The sequence below is a fragment of the Saccharomyces mikatae genome (assembly GCF_947241705.1).
Source record: "Saccharomyces mikatae IFO 1815 strain IFO1815 genome assembly, chromosome: 4".
Lineage (NCBI taxonomy): Eukaryota > Fungi > Ascomycota > Saccharomycetes > Saccharomycetales > Saccharomycetaceae > Saccharomyces > Saccharomyces mikatae.
The window spans coordinates 431890-445560 of NC_079259.1; the positions used below are offsets into that span (position 1 = coordinate 431890).

The 13671-nt window shown below is 34.3% G+C and overlaps 3 protein-coding genes and 1 non-coding gene across 4 annotated transcripts; 3 read left to right on the top strand and 1 right to left on the bottom strand.

Moving 5' to 3' along the window:
* The first annotated feature begins 8519 nt into the window (after window positions 1-8519).
* On the top strand, window positions 8520-8601 carry Smki_4.trna5S. The gene has a single exon. It is a non-coding gene; the product is annotated as a tRNA-Ser (tRNA).
* Window positions 8602-8779: 178 nt separating this feature from the next.
* RPT2 (proteasome regulatory particle base subunit RPT2) lies at window positions 8780-10093 on the top strand (the record flags this gene model as incomplete). The annotated part of the gene is made up of 1 exon (XM_056226756.1): window positions 8780-10093. One exon carries the CDS (start codon window positions 8780-8782, stop codon window positions 10091-10093), a length of 1314 nt encoding a protein of 437 aa, XP_056081000.1.
* Window positions 10094-10649: 556 nt separating this feature from the next.
* On the top strand, window positions 10650-11495 carry PTC1 (type 2C protein phosphatase PTC1; the record flags this gene model as incomplete). Its single annotated transcript, XM_056226757.1, has 1 exon — window positions 10650-11495. The coding sequence occupies one exon, from the start codon at window positions 10650-10652 to the stop codon at window positions 11493-11495; it is 846 nt and encodes a 281-aa protein (XP_056081001.1).
* A 224-nt stretch (window positions 11496-11719) lies between these two features.
* On the bottom strand, window positions 11720-13042 carry MED2 (Med2p; the record flags this gene model as incomplete). Its single annotated transcript, XM_056226758.1, has 1 exon — window positions 11720-13042. One exon carries the CDS (start codon window positions 13040-13042, stop codon window positions 11720-11722), a length of 1323 nt encoding a protein of 440 aa, XP_056081002.1.
* Between the last annotated feature and the right edge of the window lie 629 nt (window positions 13043-13671).

Consider the following 13671-nt stretch of genomic DNA (forward strand, 5'->3'; position numbering starts at 1 on the left):
ATATTGAGACTGGTTTGGTAAGTAAATCTGCTATATTATCTTTACCTTTTATTTTTATTAGTTTTATAATCTTCTCTTTTATTTTCTCTTTAATTATTTCTGTTTTTATCCATGTGAACTTCTGTTTGGGTTGTAGATAGCTCCGATTTAAACCTTCGATAGCTGGTTTTGAATCAGTAAGCATTGTAAGTTCCTTATCTCCACCTTCTCCGAGTTCTGTTAAGGTTGCCTTCAGTGTTTCTGAGTCTGCATAGCCTTCATAGATAGCATGAAGTTCTGCTTCAGTTGAGGATACGCACTTGTTTGAGCTTTTATTAGAATAAACATTGAAGATATTTTTTCCATACCAAATTATAACACCAATTCTTGATTGTGCATCGTATTCTGTTCCAACTGATGCATCTGTGATAGTAGTAATTTTCTTATCTTTGTTAAGATCTCTATCATAGTGTATTCCTATATTCGTATGTTGTACCAGGTATTGTATGATTTTATAAATCATGTAGAACACCTGTTTATGAGGAAAGTTTACTAATCTAGCCACCTTCTTAACCGCAAATTCAACATCATATCTACATTTGTACCTAACATAGTTAAGTTCACCTAATAGTTGCTGTAATTTCAACACGCCGTCTTTGTATTCCTTTTCGGTCATTTTTAATTCTCCGTTTTTAGGATCAATCTTGTATATTGATATGTGTGGAATTGACCTTTTTCTAACCTTATCCAATTCCTTTTTATATTTCTCACCCATTTTTTCTATAAATGATTTTAACGTCAAATCAACCGTACCAAGTTTTTTGTTATAGATCAAATCCATTCCTAGAATATCTGTATCCAAAATACCATCTATTAAGGTACCAGTAATTTTTAATTCAAAGGTTTTTTTTAAATTGTTTATGAAATCATCTAGTCTTTGTTCATCACTTGCTGCAATCACACAGTCATCAACATAAACTGCGATCATGAGTTTTTTATCTTTGGATTGGTATAGTCCTGGAGTATAAGTATTATCTTTTAATCCAACACTATTTAAATATCGTCTAAGATGGTCGTTCCATTCTTTAGGACTCTGTTTGAGACCATATAGTGCTTTATCTAGTTTAACAACGCATCTTCTGTCATGCGGGTGTGGAATGTATATGTCTTCTTCCAGTTTAGCATATAAGAACGCATGGTTAATATCTAGTGTTTTCATGAACATATTCCTATTGTTTGCAATCATCAGAAATATTTTAATGTGGTTATGGTTTAGGGATTCTGTTCCAATAACGTTATACGTGTCTGGTGTCTGGATATCACCTCTACAAACAATTCTTGCTTTATAGATACCATTTCTCTTCTTTGAGAATATTGTATTTGTCGGAATTATTAAATTACTGGGAACATCAGATCTGTTGTATTTGACATCAACGTCAAATACTTTCATATCCTTGAGATTCTGTAATTCTTTCCTGTATGCCTCTTTATAAGCATGTTTTTCTTTGAGATCAGCATTTCCTGAAATAGCTTCATTGTAGTATATGGTTTTAATTCTCGGTGCAGAACTTGTTTCTGTGTTATCCGGAAGTAATTTAATTATATTCTTTCTCTGACGCTTATTGTCTCTTTCAACCATGTCATGAAACGAGGTCCTGTTTTCAACAGGCCGCTTTCTTTTCTTATTCAAAGAATTAAACGTTTTATTCAGGAATCCAGCTTTGTTTATTGCTGGTTTTTCTGACTCAATTGTTTCATCTGTTATTATTGATGATTTTAGTGTAGCATTCTGTTTTTCCGCTTCGCTATTTTCCATCACTTGTACTAACTCTTCATTATTACCTTCCAATGAGATACTTGTATCAGAGTTATTTTTGTTTTCTACCTTGTTTGATTCAACCTGTGTTTGGTCAGTATTGTCCATAACATTTATAACCAGGGGCAGGTGATGACTTTCTTCGTGAGTAGAATAGTCATCATTTTGAACATCATTGTCCTTTAATGATGTAACATTTGATTCAGTTTGAACATCTACGTATTGAGAGGTGTCATAACTTGAGGTTTTTGAATCTAAATCTTGTTCAAATAATACTTCTGGATCAACAATGTTTTCGAATAATTCTTGTTGTGATTGTAAGATATTATCATCTGTTACATTGTCCTTATTACTTGCAACTGTAACTGATTCATTAGTAGGATCATGTGAAATATAATCGCTCTCATCTTCTGATGATTCCTTGTAATTTATTTCCTTTCCACTGATCTTCCTATGAGTTCTGCTAGCAATATTATCATCATTGTTGATGTTTATGCTGTTCTGGCTTCCAACAAGGTTCCCTTGTAGTGCCGTGGGGACTCTATAAACATTTTCATCGAGAATATCCTCATCAGTATTACTTGATTTATTAATTTCGTTTCGATCGCTTTCAGTAGTGATCTTTTCTTTTGAGTGAAGATCTGAATCTATATCCATGTTTTTCACATGATTGTATTCGTCTTCTTCCTCTTCTTCTATGTTAGCAAAGACGTAGTCTAAATTACCTTCTAGATTATCACTAGGAGATGGGTACTTAGCATTTAATTCAATCTGAGCTAATTCTTCTGTGGTGAACAAGTCTGTAAGTAGTGTAACTTGTTTATGGTCATCTTCGTAATTTTCCAATGCATCATATAACCTGGAAACAGCATCTGAGTTTTCTGCTTCATTGATGGAATCTGATCTACTTTGATCATCTGGGTATATGTTCTGTGTGTTCCTTAATATTGGATCCACTGCATAGTCTGGAATTGTGTAATTATCTGAAGTGAGAATTTTTTTAATAGATGGTACAAAAAATTTGTATCCGTGACTATTAGGATCTTTGCATAATATTATAGCACGAAGTCCTGATGGTTTTAGTTTATTGTGATTATGATTCCAAATTATTCCTTGTTCTCCGAAGGGTAAAAAGGACATGAATCTCACTTTCACAGGTTGACTAGAGATTGCCTGTAGTGGCAGTTGACCTGTGGCTTTGTTTTCTAAACAATTGCGTACATTGGTAGCAGATGTCACTGCGTATTCCCAAAATTTAATACGTAATTTACTATGTTTTAACAATGTTGTTGCATCAGTAACGATAGTTCTGATGTATCTCTCTGCTCTTCCATTGGCAGCATGATCTTGTGTAGCAGAAAAAATATGATGAATTCCTTTTGAAACAAAATATTTTGCTATCTGATCATTTGTAAATTCAGTTCCTTGATCTGAATTGATTTCTCTGACCTTTCTGTCAAATTGAGTTTCCACATACTGAATATTTTTCTTGATCTGAGCCAAAATAGTTTCAGCATTTTTGTTGTAATGTGTGGAGGTGATACAATATCTTGTATTGTTATCAACCATAATAAGCATGTATCTTTTCGTATCCGAGTTCGAATTTGATACTGGACCAAAGATATCCATGCACCACGATGAACCTGGTTCATGATCGATACTGTGTTCGTTCATAGATCCTTTATAATGGTTCCTTCTCGTGGCTTTTGAAACTTTACAAGTTTCACACCAAAATTCATTTGGTTCTTTTATTAAGTCAAGATTTTCTTCATAATGACTATGTTTAATGGAGTTTTTAATCTGTTGAATTCCTGTATGTCCCATTCTATTATGAGCATCATGTAAGGTTATCGATTTTTGCCTTTGCTTATATCTTGAGGAATCGGTAGGTTTGATTGCGTTGATTTTTGAGTCATCGGAGGAACGGTCAATCAAATCACTCATTTTTACGTGAATTACACCATTGATTATTTTTGTCTTGATTGTTACATCTTGATTTCCCAAGGTTGTATAGTTTTTACTTAATACCATATCAGTACCTTTTGCTAGTTCATAGCAACTTATTATTGTAGATTCTTCTTCTGGAACAAAGTATGTTAATAAACTATCATTATCAGTACTATTTCTACTGTTCTTGATTTTAACATAACCATATCCTTTAGCGGACACTGAGCTGTTTTTCCCAATACCAAAGAAACGTGTACAACCATTACTTTCCTGATAATTATGTATCAAAGTTTTGTCATTTGTAATGTTTACTCCTGAACCAGTATCAATAATTACCAGCCTTTTTCTCTGGTGTATTTTGTTCTTCTTCTTTTGTTTTTTCAAACGTTTTAAATGGTTTTGCTCTTTGCATACCTTGCGAATAATATGTTTTTGAGAAATTTGTCGTGCCAAGCCTAAGCTCTTTGTTGGGTATTCTTCTGCAGTTTCTTGAACAGTGTAAAACAGATTTGCAATATTTGCAGTTCTTTTCAATTAAATCGTGACTCATTGGACTCAAATCAACTACTGTCTCAATAACAGTATTGATTAGGAATTCTTCGTGGCCAATATCTGAGTTATGTGAAACGTTGTACAACCGTTGTTTCACTGGATTTCTCAATGATTCATGTAAGGTTCCCAGAATTGCTTCTTGTAAGTAATCTCTGAGAGTTGGACAATCTTCACAGCATTTTGAAAAGATCCATTTTTCCATTAACACCAACTTTTGCAGTTTATTCATTAGTAATTCAGAGTCCCTGCATGTTGTATCCACTAAAACTTTTTCCCAAGCTTTAATTCTAACTTCTCTTCCATGGAGACTTTTGTATTTTGTTTTTAAACCATTAATAATCTTGAAAATGTTACTTGTAGTTGTGTTCATGATATCTAAATTTTCATTTAATCCTTCTTTGATTATCTTGCACAATATTTCATTCTCCCGAGGGTCAATTTTTGTGATCTCAGTATTGAAAACATCATCAAATTGATATCTTTTGGTAAATTTTCTAAAGTTGTTCAAGAATAAAGGAATATCCTCAACATTACTTGTCGTATAGTCAAAAACACAATCTTTCGGATAAAACCTTTTGTTTGTTGAAGTTAAGGTATCGTATAAATAATAGACCCCTGTAGCATCTATATGCTCGTGTAGGATATTCTTATCATCTTTTATTTCGAGTGATTGTATCTTTTCGATTAAACTCTGAATTCTATGCTCGACCTTTTCAATGGTTTCTTCGAGTTTTAGTAGTCTTTCCGCAGTTATTTGAATATCATCCGTCTCGGAAAGCTTTTCCTCTTCTTGTTTCAAACCATTCAAAATGTTCTCAAACTTATGTAAACCTCTTTGATATTGCCGTACTTGATCATCTTTAACAGTTAAGTTATTCAACAATGTTTGTGCATTATTGGCAGTACCATTTCTATTGACTTTTGATTGAACCTGCGTAGAAATGTTGTCGTCAGTAACATTTCTTGTTTCATCCCTCACTGGGGTCGCCATGTTGATAATTAGTAGTTTAGTAAGTTGTAATAATTAAGAATAGTCGTTCCTTCTTAATCTATATAAGAGAGGTATATAAAACACACGCTGATTGGTTATATTAAACCAAAAGGTTCAGACATAAATCAGAGTGTTAATGATAAGAATTTGATGATAACTCATCTTCTTATATAATAAGTTCTGATCAATTAATAGATCTTTATCTCATTACTGCAGTAAATTCTATTATTAGAATTTTTCTACTTCAATTTATACGAAGACGTATAGTTGCAATAACTTAATCCAATTTATACGAATAGGTGTATAGTAGTAATCACTTATTCCAACAATTTAGGAATCCATAAAAGGGAATCTGCAATTCTACACAATTCTATAAACATTATTATCATCGTTTTATATGTTGTTATTCATTGATCCTATTTCATTATCAATCCTTGCGTTTCAGCTTCCACTAATTTAGATGACTATTTCTCGTCATTTGCGTCATCTTCTAACACCGTATATAGTAATATGCTGGTAGCATGGTCACTAGTCGAAAGATAATGGTCGGTTCTTATCCCATTACTTTAAAATTCCCTTGGCGACTAAAGAGTGAGCACAAAACTCTTATAAAATCATTGGATCCAACAGGCGGAAAAGAAAAGCCGACAAGGGTCCCGAGACGTTTCCTAAAAAACGTTATTCACAAAACATTCAGTACACAGAGATGATCAATGATTTCACTATTAAAATAGCTGTTTTTGATACTTCCATCATTAAAGAAGAATAATTCGACACAATCTTCATGTTTACTCCTATATTTTTTCAGGCTCTTTTGGCTTTTCTGTACTTTGGTAAACACCATTGTCTGCCTATTGAAAAAGACGATAAAAAATCAGAAAAAGAAATCGAGCAAGTTTTGGATACTAACATAGAGTCATTGGGGCTGCTGCTAAATTCAATTTCCTCATCTTCGAATTTTACTACAGGCGATCCTGAACTAGATTCGCTATTTCAAGATGATTTAATCCCCGAATTATATAGTGTTCTAGATGGTTTGTAAAGTGAGGTATATATAAAAAAGTATACTTTAAATGATATAGAAATATTATTGATATTTTTAACACCAGCTTATTGGAATGAACTTACCAAACTCTCCTAGTGTATTGTTACACTTGCAATCATCCATTAAGAAAAAAAGTTACCATCCTCGGCGGTTATTTCGTTTACTAACAAATTTCGACTGCTCAGTACGTTCCAGCTTTTAAAAAAACCTAAGTTCATTTTGTATTCAACAGTTTTCATTGTAGCATTTAAGACTCTCACAGGAAATAAGAAGGAATATTTATGTTGTAATATAAATCAACTATCATCTACTAACTAGTAGTCATATTACTAGTATATTATCATATACGGTGTTAGAAGATGACGCAAATGATGAGATATAGTCATCTAAACTAGTGGAAGCTGAAACGCAAGGATTGATAATGAAATAGGATCAATGAATAAGAACATATAAAACGATGATAATAATGTTTATAGAATTGTGTAGAATTGCAGATTCCCTTTTATGGATTCCTAAATCCCTGAGGAGAACTTCTAGTATATCTACATACTTAATATTATTGCCTTATAAAAAATGGAATCCCAACAATTACATCAAACTCCACTATTATCTCAATTTAAGCTTTCTTTTCGTCCCAAACTCCCAAGCGCCAGTGTGGCTTTGTGTTGCTAAAATTATACATATATGGAAAACATGGCAATATAAGGCTTCGCTTTTTATGTGTAACATAATTAAGAATAAGGTGAATTCTGAGATAATTGTTGGGATTCCATTGTTGATAAAGGCAATATTATTTGGTATATATAATATACTAGAAGTTCTCCTCGAGGATATAGGAATCCAATAAATGGAACTCGTAATTCTACATAATTCTGTATATGCTTGTATTGTCATTTTATATTTGTCAGTCATTATCCTATTACATTATCAATCCTTGCATTTCAGCTTCCACTTATTTCGATGACCGCTTCTCATAACTTATGTCATCTTCTAACACCGTATATGATAATGTACTAGTAGTATGACTACTAGCTGATAGACGATAGTTGATTTCATTCCAACAATTACTGTTGTGTCTTTGTTCGTTTGAGGTGTGGTTAGTAATTATCCTTTCAAGTAATTGTTAATATTGCTACACAGTCGTTACTGCTAATGTGTTCTATAACTTTTAAACCATGAACTTTTTATGTTGTATTACGGGCTCGAGTAATACCGGGTTGTCCTGACAATCCTAATATACTATCTTAGGGAAGTAACTTATTGTCAAAACGACTTGTCAACTTAATTCACGGGATGTTACTTATCCTATATATTATATAAGATATGGTTTATACTAAATAGTAGAAGCGCGGAATCTCGGATCTAACTTGTTGATAATTAGTAGTTTAGTAAGTTGTAATAATTAAGAATAGTCGTTCCTTCTTAATCTATATAAGAGAGGTATATAAAACTGTTGGAATGAAAATCAACTATCGTCTATCAAGTAGTAGTCATACTACTAGTACATTATCATATACGGTGTTAGAAGATGACATAAGTTATGAGAAGCGGTCATCGAAATAAGTGGAAGCTGAAATGCAAGGATTGATAATGTAATAGGATAATGACTGACAAATATAAAATGACAATACAAGCATATACAGAATTATGTAGAATTACGAGTTCCATTTATTGGATTCCTATATCCTCGAGGAGAACTTCTAGTATATTATATATACCAAATAATATTGCCTTTATCAACAATGGAATCCCAACAATCATCTCAAAATTCGCCCATCTCTCAAAAACACACGCTGATTAGTTGTATTAAACCAAAAGGTTCAGACATAAATCAGAGTGTTGATGATAAGAATTTAGTGTTAACTCATCTTCTTATATACTAAGTTCTGGACAATTAATAGATCTTTATCTTATTAGTGCAGGAAATTCTATAATTAGAATTTCCCTACTCCAATTTAATTGGTATCACCATAAGAATGTTAGTATTAATTTACCCAACATTATTAGTATCATGTTAAAGAATGTTCGTCATCAACTACAACAATTTATATGAATAAATGTACAGTAGTAATCACTTATTCCAACAGTTTCGTTATAAAATTGTTTCATATGTGTTTTATGAACGTTTAGAATGATGTATTGTCATACTGAGGTATCCCATCTTAAAATACAAATTCTTATATTAAGAAGGCAACTTGGCCGAGTGGTTAAGGCGAAAGATTAGAAATCTTTTGGGCTTTGCCCGCGCAGGTTCGAGTCCTGCAGTTGTCGCTTTTTATTTTTCTTACCGTTTAGATCCGGGTAAGATGTATGATCTTTTTCTCCGGTGGCAAATGTCTTTACCTACAAAGATAGTTTTATATGTGAACAGATAGGTGTAAGGCATACCAATGTTAAATTTGTATTAAACCCAAAAGAAGAAAGGTCAGCATTTACAACAGAAAATATAATGGGACAAGGTGTATCATCTGGACAGGATAAGAAGAAGAAGAAGGGATCGAACCAGAAACCCAAATATGAACCTCCAGTTCAATCTAAATTTGGTCGTAAGAAAAGAAAGGGAGGACCAGCTACAGCTGAAAAACTACCCAATATATACCCAAGTACCCGGTGTAAATTAAAATTGCTAAGGATGGAACGAATCAAAGATCATTTGTTATTAGAAGAAGAATTTGTCTCCAACTCTGAAATTTTAAAACCGTTTGAGAAAAAGCAGGAGGAGGAAAAGAAACAACTGGAAGAAATACGTGGGAATCCATTGAGCATTGGGACCCTCGAAGAAATCATAGACGATGATCATGCAATAGTGACAAGTCCAACCATGCCAGATTATTACGTATCTATCTTATCCTTTGTCGATAAAGAGTTACTAGAACCCGGTTGTTCTGTGTTGTTGCATCATAAAACCATGTCTATCGTAGGTGTTTTGCAAGATGATGCTGATCCCATGGTTTCAGTCATGAAAATGGATAAGTCACCAACAGAATCATACAGTGATATTGGTGGGCTAGAATCTCAAATCCAAGAAATAAAAGAATCTGTAGAGTTACCGTTGACGCACCCAGAACTATATGAAGAGATGGGTATTAAACCTCCCAAGGGTGTAATTCTTTATGGTGCACCCGGTACAGGTAAAACATTACTAGCCAAAGCGGTTGCAAACCAGACATCCGCAACATTCTTAAGGATTGTTGGCTCGGAGTTAATTCAGAAATATTTAGGAGATGGCCCCAGGTTATGTAGGCAAATTTTCAAAGTAGCTGGTGAAAATGCACCAAGTATTGTGTTTATTGATGAAATAGATGCCATTGGTACTAAAAGATATGACTCAAACAGTGGTGGTGAAAGAGAAATTCAGAGAACCATGTTGGAATTGTTGAATCAGCTGGACGGGTTCGATGATAGAGGCGATGTGAAGGTGATTATGGCTACCAACAAAATTGAGACACTTGATCCAGCATTGATCAGACCTGGAAGAATTGACCGTAAGATTTTATTTGAGAACCCTGATCTAAGTACTAAGAGAAAGATTTTAGGAATTCACACTTCTAAGATGAATTTAAGTGAGGATGTCAACCTTGAAACTTTGGTAACAACAAAGGATGATTTGTCAGGCGCCGATATTCAGGCGATGTGTACAGAAGCAGGCCTGCTAGCTCTTAGAGAGAGGAGAATGCAAGTCACAGCGGAGGATTTTAAGCAAGCGAAGGAGAGAGTCATGAAAAATAAAGTGGAAGAGAATTTAGAGGGTTTATACTTGTGATGTGTACATTTACATTGTTTCTATAATAGATTTACGTATATTAAATCACGCTTTAACAAAGTTTAACGTATGCATATATTGTGTCACGTGCAACCTTTGTTTCAGAAATTTAGCCAATATAGGTAGTTCGCTGGGCCTTCGCGAATTCTAGCTGCAGACAAAAAGCAACTGGTGGACATCTCAAGAGAGATTGGATTACTGTCCAACTTTGAAGTGTACTAAAATTTGAAACAGGAGGAGTGCATTTGCAAGTTAAAGCAGAGTCAGGGATATTTTACACTTCATTCAAGTCATTTTGTCCTAAAGCGCTCTTAAAGTTATCTCAAGACATTATCCATCTTGAATTCGATATTTATCACCAGATCTCAAACGCAACAAAACTAGTGATTAGAACGAGCGAAAGTTATTTTGTTGGTGTTAAAATAAACCAGTGAATATTATTATCGAATAGAAACTAAACAGAATTTCATTTCATACTGAGGTTACAAGATTTTGAACGTTCTTACTTCATATACATCCTTTAGGCATTGCGTTTATCGTTTAAAATTCATTGATAATGAGCAATAATTCTGAGATTCTAGAAGGGCTAGAAGCGCCATATGATATAACTTACAGAGTAGGTGTGGCGGAGAATAAAAACTCAAAGTTTCGTAGGACAATGGAAGATGTTCATACGTATGTTAAGAATTTTGCATCAAGATTAGATTGGGGATACTTCGCAGTATTTGATGGGCACGCTGGAATTCAGGCCTCAAAATGGTGTGGTAAGCATCTTCACACAATTATAGAACAGAACATTTTAGCAGATGAAACACGGGACGTTAGGGATGTACTGAATGATTCATTCCTCACCATTGACAAAGAAATTAATACTAAACTAATGGGAAACAGTGGATGTACGGCTGCTGTTTGCGTACTACGTTGGGAGCTCCCAGATTCAAGTTCTGACGACTCAATGGATTTAGCCCAGCATCAAAGGAAGTTATATACAGCAAATGTTGGTGATTCCCGAATAGTATTGTTTAGGAATGGGAACAGCATAAGACTGACTTATGATCATAAAGCATCAGACTCCCTGGAGATGCAAAGAGTTGAACAAGCAGGTGGCTTGATAATGAAGAGCCGTGTAAATGGTATGCTAGCAGTAACGAGGTCCTTAGGAGATAAATTCTTTGATAGTTTGGTGGTGGGAAGCCCATTTACAACAAGTGTGGAAATAACCTCCGAAGACAAATTTTTAATCTTAGCATGTGATGGATTATGGGATGTTATTGATGATCAAGATGCATGCGAATTAATCAAGGATATTACTGAACCTAATGAAGCTGCAAAAGTCTTGGTGAGATATGCTTTAGAAAATGGTACTACAGATAATGTTACAGTAATGGTTGTCTTTCTTTAAAAATTTTGTTAAAAAACATACAAAATTATGCATAGACGTCGAGGTATGCAATGTGTATGTATATTTATATGTATAAACTTACGAGATCCGTTTTGCATACACCCTTTACATGATACTCAATGATCATACTGGAGAGCATAATCCATCATGTTGTACCGATTATATTCACGAAATGAAATGTGTAGCATGATTCATAACCAGTATATAGCAATAGCAAAACGAAGTTATATATTGAAGCCACTGAGGTCTAATTCACCATTATCTCCAGTGGTGGACCAGTCGATATTGAGGTCGTTGAAATCGTTTAATGTCAAGTATTCTTCACCGTTATCAGCAGTAGGAGGGTTGTCTCCAGTATTTGAAACAATAGTCGTTTGTAGATCACTATTGATTATGTTGTTATTATTAGTGCCGCTACTTCTGGTTTTTTCTTTGTTGTTACTATTGTTGTTCCCGTCGTTGTTATCGTTGTTACTGTTTTCGCCGTTATTGTCATTGTTACTATCGCTACTATTGTTGTTCCTGTTACTGTTTTCGTTGCTGCTGCTGTTTTTGTTGTCATGGTTATTGCCGTTGTCATCATTGCCGTTTTCGTTGTCGTCTTCGTTGTCATCGTCGTCGTCGTTCTCATCGTGGTCGTCGTTGCCGTCGTTGTTATTGTTATCGTTACTATTCTTGATATCATTAGTAGTAGTATTTGTGTTGGTGGTGTCAATAGAGGAAATATTCATGTCATTATAGTTGCTACCTAAGTCATTATCATCAAATCCTTTCGTCCCGTCTACTGTTGCGTTAAAGGCTGTTGAGTCAAAACCACTATTTTCAAGTCCTGAAAACATCGAAATGTCCATGGAATTTAAGTCATTAAACATCGCATCTGAAGGTTGGCCCTGCTGAAGTTGGCTTTGAGTGGTCGCTAAGGGAGGGAATGTAGCACTATTACTGGTTGCATTTGTGTTCCCAATTGGTGTTTGGTTAGATGGTTGGAGTGATCCTGGCTCCTGATCATTCTGTGTGGACCCGCTGGCATCTATCTTGTCCGCAGGTGTTTCTGTGGAAAAGTTTAGGCCAAGACCATTCTTCTCTTTTGAGTTTTGCTCCTGCTGCTGCTGTTGGGAAACTTCTTCTAATTCTTGCCGTTTTTTCAATTCCTGTTGTTCTTTGGCCTTTCTCAAATTCTCTTCTTCTGCCCTCTTTTTCTCAGCTTCTTCTCTTTCTTTTTCCTTTTCTTTTCCAAGTTCAGTAAGAGTTTCCAAATATGAAGAGCTCTGACTCAAAGAAGTCTCTAGATCATCTAAAATTCCATGAAATAATTTAACTTTTTCTTTCAATAATCTTTGCTGAGATTGATTGAAACCATTGACAAGATAGGAGTCCAATTGAACGTTTTTTAACTGCTGTTGCATCATCATTTCTGCCCCAACTTTTAGTATGTCATCAAAGCAAACAGTCAGCTTGTTTTTATACGTCATTGCCTTAATATTATTTCCTCGTTCTGAGAGATTCGCTATGTGGACAGAAGGAACTGACGTATTCTGCACTACCATTATTTTTTTATGGCTTGTTTGTTTAGGAAGATCTATTTGATGATTCAAATTGGCTTGAGAATGTAAAGACTATGGCACTTGTTGACAGTTATATGAAAATTTCAGCTTTTTTCTGTTTAGTTTTGAAATTTCTTATTGTCATTGAATCATATATCTCTTTTCCCGTAATAAGCGGGTAATAGTTTCAATTGTGATATTGAAGTATCATTTTCCCTGAAAAGGGAAAAGTTATACATAAGATGTAAGCACATTTGAAACTATTTGAGATGTAGGATGTACAACCAGAGGGTTTCCGTACATCAGTTATTGTCATTGACTTTTATTTACCACATGAAAGATGGTTAAGCCGTACGTAATGAATTATCGGTTGGCTGACTCCAATTTTACGTAAATATACTTGTATACATCGCCAATTACAAACGGGACTACAGACTACTAATATTGGTGCTATCACACTAATATTGCTGGATAATTTAGTGGTAATGAATATTTTGTATAATAATCACCTCACTTGCTGTTTGTAATCACCTTCAACGGTATCGCATGCCCCGGCCAATCAAAGCGCATTATGAAGTCGTCTAGGAAGGGGCCGCCCCATCAATGTAGAAGTTCCTATTAAAATGAAATGT